Below are 18,851 nucleotides of genomic sequence, written 5' to 3'. Positions count from 1 at the left end.
GCTGATTCCCCAGACTTCCTGCTCAGTGCATCAGCTACCACATTTGCTTTCTCAGGGTGGTAACTGATGGTACAATAAAAATATTTAATTAACTCTAACCACCTTCTTTGCCTCATATTCAATTCTCTCTGAGTGAAGAAATACTTTAAGCTCTTGTAGTCAGAGAAAATCTTGCACTGCTCGTCGTACAGGTAATGCCTCCAAATTTTCAATGCGTGTACCACTGCAGCTAATTCAGGATCGTGGGTAGGGTAGTTCTTTTCGTACTCTTTCAACTGTCTAGACGCATACGCTACTACCTTGCCATGCTGCATCAACACATAGCCAAGTACTTTCAAGGACCTATCGATGTAGATAGTATAACCCTCAACCCTAGGCGGGATGATCAGTACTGGCGCTGTGAGTAGCCTCTGCTTCAATTCTTGAAAACTCTACTCATAGTTGTCGTCCCATTCAAATCTCGCATTTTTTCTAGTCAGTTGTGTCAAAGGTCTTGATAAAGTTGAAAATCCTTCAACAAAACGACGGTAATATCCAGCTAACCTCAAGAAACTCCTGATCTCCTGGATGTTCTTCGGTCTAGCCCAATTCACTACCGCCTCAATCTTACTGAGATCTACAGAAATTTCGTCTCTTGAGATAACATGCCCCAAAAAAATAACTTTCTCGAGCCAGAATTCACATTTACTGAATTTTGCATACAACTTCTTCTCCCTAAGCATCTGCAAGACCTGCCTCAAATGTATCTCATGCTCCTCATGGCTCCTCGAATAGATCAGTACATCATCAATAAGAAAAACCACAAATTGATCTAAATATGGATGAAAAATCCTATTCATCAAATCCATAAATATCGCAGGAGCATTCGTCAGGCCAAATGACATAACGGGGAACTTGTAATGCCCATTTCTGGACCTGAAAGCTGTCTTCGATACATCCTTTGCTCTCACCTTTACCTGATGGTAACCTGAACTGAGGTCAATTTTAGAATATACCCGTGTACCCTGGAACTGTTTAAACAAGTCATCTATACGGGGTAGAGGATACTTGTTTTTGATTGTCACTATATTAATCTCTCTATAATCTATACACATCCTCATAGACCTGTCCTTCTTCTTCACAAACAGCACTGGAGCTCCCCATGGAGATACACTAGGTCGTATGAAGCCCTTATTGAGCAAATCCTGCAACTGATCTTTTAGTTCTGCCAACTCTGCTGGCGCCATTCGGTACGGTGCTTTAGAAATCGGCGTTGTACCAAGAAGTAGATTAATGGAAAAATCTACTTCACGATCAGGCGACAAACCTGGTAATTCATCTAGGAACACATCCATAAATTCTTTTACCACACGCGTATTGATAAGTTTCAATTCATTTTCTAACATTTCCTTCACAAAAGCCACAAATCCTAGACAGCCATTCTAGAGCAGCCTCTTACCTGAACAGCTGAGACCATATAAGGTAAAGATTGCACTTGTGACCCTATAAATCCAAATTCTAATTTCCCTGGAGGTCTGAATATCACTTCCCTTACACGACAGTCTATAATAGCAGAATTAGCTGCTAGCTAATCCATGCCGAAGATGATGTCAAACCCGTGCATATCCAGCACCACCAAATCAGCAGATAAAATTCTCCCTTGAACATCAATTGGACAACCACGGAGCATCCTACTACACCTCACTACTGACTCAGTCGGTGTAGTCACTAACAGTTCAATATCTAATGATTGCGTTTCTGCCCCACATAATTTAACACACCCCAAGGACACAAACGAGTGTGTGACACTAGAATAAAAAAGTGTAATAACTTTAAATGAAAACATATTAACCGTATCTGTCACCACGTCGCCGACTGCCTCAGCATCTCCCGGCGTCAATGCAAAAACCCTGGCTGGGGCCATATTCCTCTGCTGGCCTACACATGGCTCCTGGTAGCCTCCTCGAGCAGGTCTAGGAGCAGGAGCAGCACCAATCTGAGCCTGAAAATCCCTCATCACATATCCTGACTCCCCACATCGATAGCAAACACCTCGCCCGACACGACACTCCCCTAGGTACCTCTTCCCACAAGTTGAGCAAACTGGAGGTGGCTATACACCCTGAAAACCGCGATTCTCGGTCTCTTGCCTCTGGTCTCTGTAGTAGTCACCCCTCTTCCACGAACCACATCCAACTCCCTGCTGAGAACCAGAAGGTGTGGACCTCTTTTTCTGTCTCTGCTCCTCGACCTCCATCCAATCACCAATTTCTGCTATAATGGCTCGGTCAACCAGCTCGACGAAGTCCTGCAACTTCAATATCGATTCCTGCTTATAAATTTCTCTCCTCAAACCTCTCTCAAACTGTCGTACCTTCTTTGCTTCATCTGGTATAATGTACGGGGCGAAGCGAGATAATTCGATGAACCTCGCCGCATACTGCTACACTGACAATTGTCCCTGCTTCAAATTCAGAAAATCCTCAATCTTAGCCTCCCTGGACGAGGCTGAAAAATACCTGTCAAAGAATATCTCCTTAAACCGCTTCCATATCATCTCCATAGGTACTGTCCTTTTCTGCTCTAAGAGTCTCACAGCCGACCACCATCTCTCAGCCTCCCTAGTCAGTCTGTAAGTGGCAAACAACATCCTCTGCTCCTCTCAACACTACAACACTGCAAATATTTTCTCTATCTTTTGCACCCATTTTTCAGCAACTGCAGGATCCGTTCCCCCTGAGAAAGATGGAGGATTCATCTTTATGAATTTTTCTATCGTGCTACCATGGCCTGTCGATGGACCACCTTGTTCCTTCGAACTCCTGGAAATTTCTGCCATAACTTGTTGTGCCACACTACGTAAGATGGCATCTAAATCACTACCCGCAGCGCCTGAGGGTCCAGCACCCTCACTCCCACTAGCGTGGGCACTACTGCCACCAGGGTCCATCCTGAAAAGAAAATAACTTAACTCAGAACTCCCTTCTCTATACATATCATCCAACCTGTGGCGACCTGCTTAATTTTCACATTTTTTTTATAAATAATAAATATTATATTATCAATATCGCAAATCCCAGCTCAGCAGATCATAATCCACCTAGATCCGTAAATACCAGGGATACATCATAATACAAAACGGAAGCCTAAGCAACAAGAAACAAACAATCATATACATCTCATTATACCATACATCACAATACCAGAGTAACTACACACAACACTCAACCCAAAAAGATGTCTTAGGGCCATTTCCACAAAATACATCCGATCCTATCAAAATACTTACCCTTTTAGAAGGGCAGATCTACCGTACTATATCAGCGGGGCTTTACCCGCTCTCCTATTAGGGGCTCCTAAAACGTTTATAAAATTTAGGGGTGAGACACCTCTTAGTAAGGAAAATAAACTAATACTAATGTGTGGCAACATGAGTATTCTGTATTATACATATACCATACAGAACATATTCAGTAAGCTGTTATGTCAAATCTGGGAAAACATATGTATCATCAAAACATGGCAGAACATACTGCATTTTCATAAACATATTTCATCTCATATAATAATAATAACACAAAAACATTCCTAGTAGGTTAACTGACTGTTGTCATGTATTACCCCCATATGACTGGGTTGTGTAGCCCGAAGACGGGACCTGACAATGGTTAGCCGACCACTGCCAAGTCAAAAGTACAGTCTGTAAGTCTGATGGGTTTGCCAAACCTGGTCCATACACCAGGGGCACTCACACACTTCTTAAAAATCATATCGACCATCCAATCTCACACCACTCCGTACAGCGGCGTTAACACAGATATCATGATCATGAAAACCATGGACACATAGCAACGGTACCGTGCAAGTACTAGCCTAAACCAAACCAACCAGGTTCTGATATCATATAACATATACTGAAACTGTGATACATGAATATTTCATATCATTAATTATCAAATCAATCATGTCATTTTGCATATATACATATATCATGAAAATCATCGGCTCGTACGCTGGTATTACACATTTTATCATAGCTCAACCCGTATGCCGGCAAATCATAGCACAACCTGTACGCTGGCAAATCACATCCATAGCTCAGCCCGTATGTCAGAAAATCATATCATAGCACAGACCGTACGCTGGCAAATCACATCCATGACACGACCCATACGTCGACAAAATATATGCATAGCTCAGCCCGTACGTTGGCAAATCATACACATAGCACGGCCCATACGCCAGAAAAACATATAAAAATATCATCCCGTATGCCGGTTTTTCCATTATAAAAATCCATATCATAATCACATTCCCAAAAACAGTATTTCATATAAATTTCTACTTATGCCACACTAAACAGGTTTTTCGTATATTTAACATATCATCACTTTCAATAGCATTTTCCCGAATATAAATCATATATATGAACATATTTATTTTCCTGAAATCAAATGATGTATATATACATACATTTTCTCAAAAAGAAGCAGCTTAGTTTATCCCTTTACCTGATTCCTAAAAAGCTCATAAGAAAATTTGTCCCGCACCCGCAGGGTTCCCAACTCAGCACCCTGGAAACAACATTCCCTCAAACTAAAGTTCAGTATTTCTAAGCGTATAACACTTCCTACAATTGTCAATTAACCAAATATTGAGTAGAAACCTTTACCTTGGATCTGAAATGGTTTCCACTTCAGCCCCACCAACGATCCACTCCGACAGACTTGCAGAAAACTTCCCTAGGAGCATCGTGGTGGCTTCAGATCTTCGAAATGGTGAAAATTCGGCCCAAAATTGAAGAGAGAAGGAGGAAGGACCGAAGGGTAGGAGAGAGAAAATGTTTGCGCAGAAAATTTCAGCCAAAAATGAACTTTAGGCCTATTTAAACTGTGACCTTCGTCGACAAGCCACGTCACATTGTCGAGGAGGTCAATACAAAATTCATCGGCGAACTCTCCCCTTCATCGACGAAATTCATAAACCCAAAAATCATCCCATCGGTATTTCCTCGTCGACGAGCCACATCACCTCGTCGACAAGTCCTATAGAAAGTTCATTGACGAGCTCCTGTTATACCCTCGTCGACTGCCTCCTTCTATTTTTGGTTTCCATTTCCCTTTCTTTTATTATTTAAATATCATTATTCTTCAGGTCATTACACAACTCATATAATATTTCTCCTAATTAATTCATCTCTTCTGATCTTAATTCAAGATTCAATCCTGCAACCTAGATACCCAACTCGACGATAGTTTACCATGACTTTCCTGAAATCTTCACCCCAGGAAATCACACAAACCACCACGGAAGTCTTGCATCTAGACTACAAAACCAGACCTCAAATCCCCTTATCCTATACTCTGGTATTATTACTACTGCACTCTAGAGTCTACAGAACCTAGTATCTCAGGCTTTGATACCAAACTGTAACGTCCTGCTTAACTTATCACATAATAACATAAATAGTAATAACATCAACCCGAACCAGTGGGTAGCGGGGATAGCCTGACATAAAACAGGGGAAACCTAAGCAGCAGCAAAAATAATTTACATCCATCAAACCATTAATTACATAATACCTAGAGTCTACTACATTTCGAAAATACAGTATTTGAATACAGTCTCCAAAACATCAAAATAGACCTAGGATCATACAACAAAAATTTCTCGATCGTAGATCAAAACTTACCCTTCTAGCAAAGAAGCTCAACTCACTCAACGACGGCCATGACCCGCCGATCTCTCAGGTTTCCTGAAAAATCAATTAAGTTCAAGGGTGAGACATATCCCAGTAAGGGAAAATAAACTAAATACAGTTGTGTGGTAATATGAATATATAATGCAGTTATACATATACAATACATTTCGTATATCTGTAAACATTCGTCATAACATACTGAATTATCATATACTTTCATATTTTTCTAGTATCTTATATCATTCATAAATCGTTTATTATATCAGATAATACTGAAAACATACTCAGGATGAATAGCTAGCTGATGGCATGTATTACCTCCCATAACGGATTGTGCAGTGCGAAGGCGGGACCCGACAATGGCTGGCCGACCACTGCCGAGTCAAAAATGTCTGTAAGTACGATGGGTCTGCCACACCCTGGTTCGGACTACTAGGTGGACGTCTACAACTCTACCCTAAAAGTCACATCGACTATCCATCTCCCACCATCTCGTGGGGTGATTAGCACAAGTCTGAACAAAGATATCTGACCTATATATAGCTCCGGTACCGTACTCCTAAACTGAACTAAACTAACATCCGGAGTCTGATAACATATAATATATGATAATATAACATCTTTCATCGTTTCATAAATACGGCCTCATGCCGATCGTTTCATAAATTCGGCCTCGCGCCGAACATCTTATAAATACGATCTCGTGCCGAAATCATACATAAATACGGTCTCGCGCCGAAATCATTTCATATATGTATATCATTTTGAAAATAATCAATTTATCATGTATTTTCAACATCATAATGTACTGTATTCTTTCATAATTTCTCAGAACATATTTTATTCATATCGTCATATCATGATATTTTTCCACGTAAAATAATATTCATGCCACACATTTGTTGTATAAAACCATACATTGTATTCTAAAATCATCGTTTCTGGTATCTCATACATATATACACATTTCAACATAATAGTAGTATTTTTCCAAACATGCATTTCCTTTGTAATATACATATATAATACATGTTTTCTGAAAATAAATTTACTCATACATAATAATAATTTGTATGAAAAATAACTGTTTTAGTTTATACCCTTACCTGACTACTGAGAAAGCCCCTAAAATATCCTGGTCAAACACTCGTAAGATTTACTGATCAATACCCTAAAAATGAAAACTCCAAGTATTAAACTTTAGTATTTTCACATGTATATCATTTCCTATAACTACCGTAAGACCAAATTTGGCTTAAAAAGTCTTACCTCAACTCAAGGATGATTTTCAACGGAGTTCCACCAACGATTCGCTCCGACAGATATGTAGAGCACTTCTCTAGGAGCGTCGTGGTGGCCTCAGAACGTCGATCCAGGGAGCGACGGAGCCAGAATCGAAGAAAGAGGAGAGAGAAACCGATGGTGGAGAGAGAGGGTGAGAGGTTTCTAAATTTTTAAGTAAAAATCCTGGTTTTTGATATTTATAGGACTGGATTTGTCGATGAGACACGTCACCTCGTCGACGAGTCCTTCAGAAATTTCGTCGACGAACCTGCACCTTCGTCGACGAATTTCAGACTTCCTAAAAACCCTCTCTTGGTATCTTCTCGTCGACGAATCTTGCATTCGTTGATGAGGTCCTCTTATACCCTCATCGACAAATCCCCTGTGTTCATTGACGAAGCCCTAATAACTTCCCATCCTCTTTATTTAAATTACATTATTATTATTCGGGTCGTCACACGCAAGGCCCTATTTATTCATGTTTTCGGTGCGAGGCCGTAATTATTATGTTAATGTAAGATTCAAAAAATGCTATTATTTGATTTACGATAAATAGTATATGTTTATGTACTATATGTTATAAGAACCCGAATGTTAGTTTAGTTTAGTTTCAAGAGTACGGTACCGTAACTTGTAGATCAGATATCTATGATCAGATTGATGCTAACCACCCCACGAGGGGTTGGGCGATGGATAGTCGATGTGGCTTGCAGTATAGAGTGTAGACGTCCACCTGACAGTCCAAACTAGGGTGTGGCGGACCCATCGTACTTACAGATATTTTTGATTCGGCAGTGGTCGGCTAGTCATTGTCGGGTCCCGCCTTCGGGCTGCACAACCCGTCATGGAGGGCAATGCATGACATCAGCTAACTATTCATCCTAGGTAATTTTCAGTATTATAGATTATATCAGATAATACATGATTAGTATGATTACTTGGAAGTATGAAATTATATGTTTATCTAACCATATTACGAATTATGCTTTATGCTATGTGAAATGTACGGTATATATATTACAGCATAAATATTCATGTTGCCACAAAACTGATTTTAATTTATCTACCCTTATTGAGAGGTGTCTCACACCAAGTTTAAATTATTTCAGGAAACCCAAAGAGACCGGCGGGTCAGGCCCGCCGCTGAGTGAGTTGAGCTTCCCTACTAGAAGGGTAAGTTTTGACCTAGGATTAGGAGATTTTCGTTATAAGATCCTAGGTTTATTCTATTGTTTTGGAAATTGTATATAAATACAGTATCTTTGGGAATATAGTAGACTCTGGTATTATGTAATTAAAAGTAAAATTTTGTTTTGATATCATAATCAGAATTTTAAAAAATTAATTATTGATAAATGCATGAAATTAAATTTTTATTCTTTAATAACTAAATGTATAAAGAGCTTATAGTTGTAGAATTTGTTTATTTTTAATTTAATTTTTCAAAGAATTATAAAATTCAGCCTACTTTTCAATTTTTAAAGATTTGCATTAAAAGAAATAGAAAACAAGAAGTTTGTTTAGTAGTGTAAGGTAAGCTAAAAAATTGTTTTGGAAAGAATCGGAAATAAAAAATAAAGCTATGTTTACATAAGTGAATAGTGTCAAAAAATTTTATTATTTTTTCGTCTTGTTGCAAAATTGAAAAAGAAGTTGATTTTTTTTTTTTTTTTGTAATTTTTAAAAATTTTAAAATAAGAAAATATTTTCTACGACTAAAAAGATCCTAAAATTTTTCATACTTTTATTTTATTTCTATTTTTTAAAAAGACCCTAGAGCTTCATGCTGATTGTTCTCAACCATAATTTATGCTTTTTGAAGACTCACATTAACGCCAACCCTGTTTCAATTTTCGCTTGATAAAATTACCGAGGCCACAAAAATCATTCTCACTGATTTCCATTTTTCATGAATCCTCAGTTGCGTATATTCGGGATGCGTTCTCTATATGATTCCCCAACTCAACTTGTAGGCATGTGAAACATTGCACACAGATCATTGATGCACACGACCACACATTGTTTTCTATGGTTCAAAATGGCAGCATGCACCCCAGGAATTCTGATATAAAGCGTTGTTCATTAATAGTAATGGCACTTTGTAGACGATACAACAACTAGATGCCCCCAAGCTTGATAAGAGAGGGCACTTTCAAAGCCTAGACAGGACAGATACATATTATGCACGCAATATACACGACATACATAAACCATTGCCAAGCAATAGATATGGAAATATCCAAAAACCCCAGTTCTGAGCTCGCCCTACACAAACTTCTCATGCTTTAAAACAGACTTCCCCATCACAGATCCATCCTTCGGATTTTTGTTCCTTCTTTCCATCTTCTTTGGCTCCTTCATCAGTTTCATCCAAAGCACATTTCGGATGCAGGGTGAAGTCACACTCGTCGCAGCTGAATGACCAAACATGACCCTCCTCCTCGCACCTATCGCACATATAAATTCTCTCTTTAGTCAGCATGAGCTCATGTTCGTGGAGTGCATGCTTCAACTTCTCAGGCCACCCCTTTGCCATCTCCTCATATCCTGCCTCGATCTCCTTCAGGCGCTGATCAGTGAAGGGGTAGGCATCAGCCCCATGAATCATGATTAGTTCTTTTGCACATGTTGTGACAGTGTGGCCACTTGGCCCGATGGCCACAAGCATGGGAATACCATAAACCTTGAATGTGCGACTCAAAGAAGCTTTCCTTTCATCACCAAAGGTGAGAGCCAGCCATGGCATTCCAGAAAAGAATTCTTCAAATGAGGTTTGGTCTCTATCGCTGGAGATGAATATCACTTCAAATGCTTCATCCTTTGATTTAATCTTGTGGTATGCTTCAATCAGTTTGGGCAGGAAGGCATGACATGGAGGGCACCATTGCGCTGAGAAGTAAAGGAGGACGTTCTTCCCCACAAGATCAGACACAGGAATCTGGAATTGAACATTACTTGTCATTAAGAAAAAACACATGAGAGAGAGAGAGAGAGCTGCCCCGCGCGCGCGCGCGGGGTGGGGGGGGGGGGGGGGTGGGGTGGGTGGTGTGTTAAAATTCACATTTTAACCCAACGCCAGAAAGATAATGTAACACTACTAGTCAAGAGCCTTAAGCCAACTCAAGTTGCAGAAGTTAGATAACATGGTAAACATCACTTGCATAGGTTAATGAAATAATTAGCAACATTCAACAAATCCAAAGCAATGTACCTTCGCTCCATTTTTCCCAATCACAAAATCTTGATTCCCCAAGACCAAAATTGATTCTAGCGTTTGTGCTTCCTGATTTTCCTTCTCAATCTCCTTAAGTTTAGCAAATTTTTCTGGGGTAAACGGGTATGCTAAAATCCCATGTTCTTGAATGGTTTCAGCAACATTTGAATGCAGAGTTTTTCCGTCTGGCCCAATAATTACTACAGTGGGTACTGTAGACAGCTCAAAGTACCGAATCAACTTCTCAGAGATCTTGTCCTTGAAGGGCAATGCAAACCAAGGCATGCTTGCAAATGCTTGTTTGAATGATTCTTCATCGTCATCAAGGGATATCAACACAATCTCAAACATCTCCCCCTTTGTCCTCAGTTTCTCATAAACTTCCACAAGTTTTGGAATAAAATCAAGGCATGATCTGTATGTAGACAATGAGAAATAGAGACCCACTGTCTTCCCTTCAAGTTCAGAGATAGGTACCTTGTGAAGAATAAACCAGATTAGTAGATAAACAAATAATCACTACAACAACAAGAAGCCTTGAGTCCCACCAGGTGGGATTGGCTAAATGAATCTTTTTCTGCCAATACACCTGGTTGAGAGTGTTTTCCTTTATTCGATTAAGGGCTATTAAACCCTTCCTCACTACCTCATACCAAGTCATCTTAGGCCTACCCCTATCCCTTTTCATGACAGATATTTGAATATAAACATATTAATCAAGGAAAATATAGCTATCCTTCCTACAATTGGAACTTACCTTTTTTCCATCAGTTGAAATTACATAGTCGCGTGAATGTGAGACTAGAATAGACCTCAAGGTTTGTTCCCTCTTGGTTGCTTCTTCCTGATCTTTCAATTCGTTGACCCTTTCTGGAGTAAAAGGATATCCTTCCATTCCATACTCCCTAATAACTCCAGTTCCATCATCTGTCAAAAGCTTCCCATTTTCATCAAGGATCACAAGGTAGGGTATTCCCTCCACCTTGAACAATTCATCCAAGCACTCACGTGTATTTGAATCAGAAAATGGAATTGCAAGCCATGGCATCTTGGAGAAATAACCCTTGAATGACTCATCATCTTCATCCCCCGAGACAAAGATGACTTCAAAATCACCTTTAGGGGATAGTTCATTGTATGCCTCTATTAAATTTGGTGTAAATCGCTGACAGGGGCCACACCATGCTGCTGAAAAGTATAACCCAATCTTCTTTCCCCTCAAACTGCCAACTTTGACCTGTAAAATTTGGAATTTAACACATGAGATCCTTACAAGCCATAATTACCACATTTGTACAGTTAAAACAAGCATTTGTTGCTTGCTAGTAATTGAGCTGCTTGATGATGAAAAGGAGCACAGATTGATCAGGTCTAGAAGATGTTGCCACCTGCTGAAGCCGAGATGGCATGTGATTTTATTAGAAATTTAGCTGAAAACAACAGAGTTTGGAGCACGTTACAAGGAAGGGGATTCTTCTAGTCAGTGAAGAGCGCCTATCATATGCTAAAAAATTGGCTCTCTGCAGGAACTTCAGTGCAAGTAGATTCCTGAAAGTTTTTACAATAAGTTTTGGAAGGCAGAAGTGAAAAATCAGGTCATTTGTTTGAAGAGCATGTCAGAATACGTCACCAACTGAAGAAAATCTGCTTCCAACGGGAACCACTGTACTCAGTGGCTCAATTTCATGTGTGTAACCAGGAGAAGGAACCCCACGGCTCATGGTTTGAGAGATTTCTTGTGATCCACCAAAATTTGGTTTTTAATTTGGGGCTGATATGTAAGGCTGAGACCCTTTTTGTACAACCTTCAATTCTATGAGCAGAACAAATTGTTTGGCAGGAAGACAAATGTAAGTTGGCAGAACTTCAGTTTTCTTCTTTCTTTTTTATTTTTTTATTTTGGTTTTTTTGCAACATCCTAAGCAATTTGGAGTCGAGAATGAAGTTGTGCCGTACCACCAGATTTATCCAATAAGTGGAATGCTGATGGTGCATCTAAAGAAGTAAAGCATCTGGCTGGATTTATTAATGAATTTAACGCGATTTGTGATTAAAACATGCATTGATGGGTATTTTCCCAATGGCTGTGCATGACAAGCCCAGATACCCAATTTTGAAAACAGCCAAGTTTGGATAACTAAATAAAAAAAAGTTACATTCAGATACATATACAAAGAACAAAGATACTAACATAAGTTCATTTCCATTACACACACTATGTTGTGCCGGGCACCCCACTTGTGCCAAACACCAATACTACAACGAATGCTATTGAATATATAAGAAACTAAAGCAATGCAAAAACTAATAATAAAACAGTAAAAAGAATAAGACAAGAAATTAACGAGGTTCGGTATAGAATTACCTACGTCCTCGGACGCTAACGATTAATCCACTACTTCTTGATAAGTACAACTATAAAGTGTGTTTTACAAGTGGAGAGTTGAACTCTTTATATAACTTCAACCTCAAGTCCAAAAAACACTTCTCACCAATGTGGGACAAATAAAGAAAAAATTCAAAACAACTTTTCTACCAATGTGAAACTTTTCTACCAATGTAGGACAAAAAATAACAAATCTCCACCTTCAATCAATTTCAGTCACCAACATTCTCTGGAGTTCCACATCATCGGCGCCTTCCAAGAATATTCAAACTTGCATGATATTGATCAAGTCCAAACAATGTTTGAACTTGATTGTTGTTACTTGGTCAACATATCTGCGGGATTTTCACGTGTAGCAATCTTCTGAAGAAGTATCTTGCCTCCATCAATAATATCCCACATAAAATGAAATCAAACGTCAATGTGCTTCGTTCGTGCATGGTAGACTTGGTTCTTTACCAAATGAATAGCACTCTGACTATCACAGAACACAACAATGTGCTTTTGAACAACTCCCAAATTTTCAAGTAAACCCTACAACTAAATAGCTTCCTTAACAGTCTCTGAAGTCTATTGTCGACAAGGCAATGGTAGACTGTAAGGTACACCTCCAACTCACTTGACCATTAGCAAATGTTAAAACATATCCAGTAGTTGATCAACGTTTATCCAGATCACTTGCAAAATTAGAATCCACATATCCAATACCACATTGATCAATAGTATTATTTTTCTCAAATACTATACCAACATCAATCGTATTCATGATATATCTTAAAATCCATTTCATAGTTTGCCAATGTCCTTGACCCGAATCATGCATATACCTGCTCACCATACTAACAGCTTGTGAAATATCAGGTCTAGTACAAACCATTGCATACATTAGACTACCAACAACACTTGCATGAGGAACTTGTAACATATACTTACGTTCCTCGTCTGATGTAGGAGATAAAACTGCACTAAGTTTGAAATGAGGAGCAAGAAGAGTGTTTATTGGTTTTGACTGCTCTGACATGCCAAAACTCTGTACTACTTTCTTCAAATACTGTATCTGAGACAAACTAACTCTTCCTCTCATTCTGTCTCTGCGAATCTCCATGCCAAGCATCTTCTTGACTTCACCTAGATCTTTCATCTCAAACTCTTGATTTAACTGACTTTTCAACTTATTGATTTCTTCCCTGTTCTCTGAAACTATCAACATATCATCAACATACAAGAGTAAATATATAAAAGATCTATTTTGTAGTTTTCGAAAATAAACACAATGATCATTTCTATTTCTGATGTACTTGTGACCTATCATAAACTGATGAAATCATTTGTACCACTCTTTTGGAGACTGTTTTAAACCATACAACGATTTACTCAATTTACATACCCAATTTTCTTTTCCAACAACCTAAAATCCATTTGGCTAAGTCATATAGATTTCCTCTTCCAAATCACCATGTAAAAATGCAGTTTTTACATCGTGCTAAACTAGTTCAAGATCAAATTGTGCTACGAGAGCCAACAAAATTCGAATGGAAGAATGTTTAACAACTGAAGAAAATACCTCATTATAATCAATGCCTTCCTTCTATGCGTAACCCTTAACAACCAATCTAACTTTACAGTGAACATTATTTGCATTTGAAAATCTTTCTTTCTTTACATAAACCCATTTGCAACCAATTGCTTTCTTACCCTTGGGCAGCTGGGCTAACTCACAAGTTTGATGCTAATGAAGAGACTGCATTTCTTCATCCATCACTGTTTTCCACTTGTCTGATTCAAAGTTCCTCATTACTTCTTTGAAAGTGTAAGAAACATTATCATCCACAACTGAAAGTGCATAGGCCACCATATCATTATACCGAGTAGGTTTTCGAATTTCTTATTTTGGCCTCTGAGAAACAATTAATTCTTATTGTTGTGAAGATTCTCGAATTGAAATCTTCTGTTCTTGTACATTATTCCCCACCATAACTGGAATGTTACCTTGTGTAGTCTCATTTCTCACTGAGTTTTCCAAAATTGTCTCAACTTCTACCTGTTGTTGAGTACCACTGGTCTTCTCTTCAACTGGTGACTCCTTGCATATTGTTTTCTTCATCATCGCAAATTCATCAAAAGTCGCATCCTTACTGAAAATCATTTTTTTCGTCTCTAGGCACCAAAGACGATGTCCTTTGACTCTTGCACTTATCCCCAAGAATATTGCTTTCCTAGCTCTTGGAGCCAACTTAGATTCTTTAATATGATAATAAGTCATAGTACCAAATCCATGTAAAAAATTATAATCACCAGCAGACTTTCCAGACCATACCTCATATGGTGTTTTTCCCCCTATTGCAGATGGCAGTAGACAGTTGATGAGATGACACGCATATCTAATAGCCTCAGCCCAAAACCTTTTGTCTAACTTAGCATTAGACAATGTACATCGAACTTTCTCCAGAAAAGTCCGATTTATGCGCTCTGCCACCCCATTCTTCTGTGGTGTATCTTTAACTGTGAAGTGTCAAGTAATACTTTCATCCTGACAAACCTTCATAAACGGGTCACTCTTGTATTCACCACCATTATCTGATCTGAGACGTTTAATCTTTCTGTCAGTTTAAGTTTCAACTAAGTTTTTCCACTTAAGGAAAATATCACACACTTCATTTTTATGCATCATAGAATACACCCAAATTCTTTTGGAAAAATCATCAACAAAAGTGACAAAATAATGCATACCACCCAATGAAGTCGTTTTTGTGGGCCCTCATACATATGTATGAATGTAGTCTAAAATACATTCAGTTTGGTAGATTGTAGTGCCAAATTTCACCATAGTCTGTTTTTCCATAATACAATGCTCACAAAATTTAAGTTTGCACACCTTTGCACCCTTCAACAAACCTCATTTAGCTAATTGTTGTAAAGATTTTTCTCCTACATGAGTCAATCCCATACGCCATAACCTGGTTGTATCTGAACCTGCATTTTTCTCAAAAACAACAGTTGCTGAGTCAATAATTATACTAGCTTGAAAATAATACAAGTTATTTTTCCTTTCTCATCACCACCAACGCACCTGATTTAATCTTTAAGGTTCAATCTTTCAAAGTGATAGTGAATCCTTTAGATCCCAAGGCACTCAATGAAATCAAATTTTTCTTTAGACTTAGAACATACTTAACATCAGTTAAGATTTTAATGGTTCCATCTTGACAATTCAACTGTATTAATTCTATTTCAGTTGTTTTACAGGTATTATCATTTCTCATAATAACAACCCCACTATCTAATTCTTCAAAATTAAAAAATTATTCCCTATTGGGACACATATTATAGGAACAACTAGAATCCAAAATCCACTTGCCAAAATAATGTGACGAACATGTTCCAACAAGAGAAAAATGTGACTCCCTTCCATCATCATTGGCTATATTGACATTAGAATGTACTTTGCCCTTATTCTTTTGTTGTAATTTAGGGCAATTTTTCTTCCAATGTCATTTCTCATGACAAAATGCACATTCATCATTAGCAGGTGTCCCATGAGATTTACTCCTCCCATGAGATTTACTCCTCATTCCAAGCATACGACTCTGAGAACGTCCCCTTATTGTTAGTACTTCTGTTGTTTCCTTATGGACCCTCTGATCCTTCTTTCTGCATTCAGTACTAATTAATGTAGTACAAACAGCATCAAAAGTAACTTTATCTTTCCTATACAATAAAGTGGTAGTCAGATCTTCATAATCATCAGGGAGAGTTCAATAACAATATGGTTTTATCTTCATCTTTCACCTTTTCATCCAAATTTAACAAATTAGTCAAAATTTTATTGAAAGCATTTATGTGATCATTAATCGAAAAACTTGGTTGATACTGGAAGTGAAACAATTTCTTTTTCAAATAAATAAAGCAGATTTTCCAGACTCTTAGTCATAAATGTATCTTCCAATGTCTTCCACAATTTCTTTGCGGATGTCTCCCTCATAACACAATATTTCTTATTTTTAACGAGACACTGACGAATCGTACCACACATATGACGATTGATCTTTTCCCAATCTCTGTCACCCATATCTACTGATTTATCATCCAAAGCAATATCCAACTCTTGTTGATACAGGATGTTCATCACCTCACATTACTACATACCAAAATTATTGGTATCATCAAATTTCTCAACCTCAAACCGAGCATTAGCTATCGTCTTTGACGATGATGTCGAAGCCAAAGGGGTTGAAGTTCGTGTAGACAGAGTTTCTTCTACTGCTGCACTAGTTTATGACATTTTCTATATATTCAATAGCAACCAACAAAGCAAAAAGCATAGGATGAATAGTACGTACCAACTGTGTCTACTCTGTTTTATCCTATGAAATTCCACTTTAACCAGACCAACCTCTAGGGAGTGACTGAACCGTAATGTTTTCTGAGCACTCGCTTAGACAAGGTCTTTCTTAGGCATCAAACGTGGAATCAAGGATCCTAACAGAGGAACACCTCCGTATCGACACTATTCAACCTAACTCTGATACCAATTGTTATGTTGGGCACCCCATTTGTGCCAAACATCAATATTACAACTAATGCTATTGAATATATAAGAAACTAAAGCAATGTAAAAACTAATAATAAAACAGTAAAAAAAATAAAACAAAAAATTATCGACATTTGGTATAGAATTACCTACGTCTTCGGATGCCGACAATCAATCCACTACTTTTTGACAAAGTACAACTTTGAGATGTGTTTTACAAATGAAAAATTAAGCTCCTTATATAACTTCAACTTCAAGTCCAAAAAACACTTCTCACCAATGTGCGACAAACAAAGAAAAAATTTAAAACTTCTTTTTTACCCATGTGAAACTTTTCTACCAATGTGGGACAAAAAACAACACACTATTCATCATAAAACATAACTGCAGAACAATTGCAGGGGTTGCACGAGAACCCTCTAATTAGAACAAGCAAATTATAAGGTTTATGCATGTGCCCGACTACAGTACTACGTATATAATTCTGTGTGTGATTTTGGATTTCTGATAATTCTGAGAAATTTGGGTAGCTGCAAGTAATCAGAAACTGAAACCAAGCCCACGCAAGACTATGGCTGAAAGGTTTCTGCTCTTTATTTCAAATTTTTATTTTTTCGCTGAGTGGGTTTTAACTGCTAGTGATGCTAATACAGCAGAGTCCATGGAGCTTGAAAAGGGTCTTTGGTTTGTGAAAGATTTGGGCTGGCAACAGATTGAAGTAGAAGGTGATTTATCTGATTTTGAGGTATTAATAAAATATACAAAGCAAATTAAAGAGTAGTTTCCAAAATGTTTGTGTTCCATATGTTTGTAGATATGCCAATGAGGAGGCTCATAATGTTGCAAATGTTTCACAAAGTTCGACTCATCAAACTGATCCCCATGCATACCCAAACATATATAGCCTGTCATGCATTTGACCCAATACTACCAAAACCTATACTGCTTGTTTCCCGAGAAAATAGGGAAGAAAAAACTCCGAATAAAAACCCAACATAGCACAAGATCGTCATCCAAAAAAACAGGGTAGGATCACCTGATCGCCATTGCTGCGAATGAGAAAGTCCCTGTCCGCGGAAGAGAGGAGGGAACTGAGATCGTAAGCAGAGCTGTCGTCGGCCATTTCAGCACTCTTGAGAGAGTGGGATCGAATCAAATTAAAGACGACCTCTAGCCTCTATGCCTCAGTGAGACCATGTGTTGGAACACTTGGACAAACCATATATACGTGAGAAAATGACAATGGGAGACAGTTTTCTGGCAAGAAAATGTTCTGGAATTTTCTTGGTCACGAAGAAAAAGACGAGCTGCGGAAATAAAAGCGTGACACTGGGCCAGTGGGCCCGCCCGCGAGTGGGTTCCTTGAGGATGCCGTGTACGGATTTTCGAATCGGATTCATCCACGTCCGTGAACCTTTTATGCATGGCCCCACCGTAGGAACAATGTGTCCCTGGTTACAACTGACTAGTAACAATCTGGATGCCTTTCTTGGGGTAATAGCAGATTACAAGGCAACAGTTAGTTGGCTATAAAAGAGTTTTTTTACATAAATATTTAATTTAAAATAGAATTAATACAATTATACGGTTGGTGGGGGTAATATTCACTTAAATTAACTCAATTGATTATTGAAAAATCGATTTCAAGTAAAATAAATTTTAAAAAAGTAAGTTTTAGTTTAAATATCATCTCAAGTGGGTAATTATCAGGGAGGGGGAAAGAACCAACTCGGTTCTCAGTTTTAAAAAAAATTAA

At 38.2% G+C, this 18,851-nt stretch overlaps 1 protein-coding gene across 1 annotated transcript; it reads right to left on the bottom strand.

Annotated features, from left to right (window-relative positions):
• Nucleotides 1–9,024: 9,024 nt before the first annotated feature.
• LOC131144421 (probable nucleoredoxin 1) lies at nucleotides 9,025–18,387 on the bottom strand. Its single transcript, XM_058093059.1, has 4 exons — nucleotides 18,132–18,387; nucleotides 10,936–11,415; nucleotides 10,176–10,655; nucleotides 9,025–9,902 (listed from the first exon to the last, which is right to left on the bottom strand). The coding sequence occupies exons 1-4, from the start codon at nucleotides 18,216–18,218 to the stop codon at nucleotides 9,243–9,245; spliced, it is 1,707 nt and encodes a 568-aa protein (XP_057949042.1). The 5' UTR covers nucleotides 18,219–18,387; the 3' UTR covers nucleotides 9,025–9,242.
• Nucleotides 18,388–18,851: the final 464 nt, after the last annotated feature.

Source organism: Malania oleifera, chromosome 12, assembly GCF_029873635.1.
Source record: "Malania oleifera isolate guangnan ecotype guangnan chromosome 12, ASM2987363v1, whole genome shotgun sequence".
Taxonomy (NCBI): Eukaryota; Viridiplantae; Streptophyta; class Magnoliopsida; order Santalales; family Ximeniaceae; genus Malania; species Malania oleifera.
This window is presented reverse-complemented; position numbering and strand designations above follow the sequence as displayed.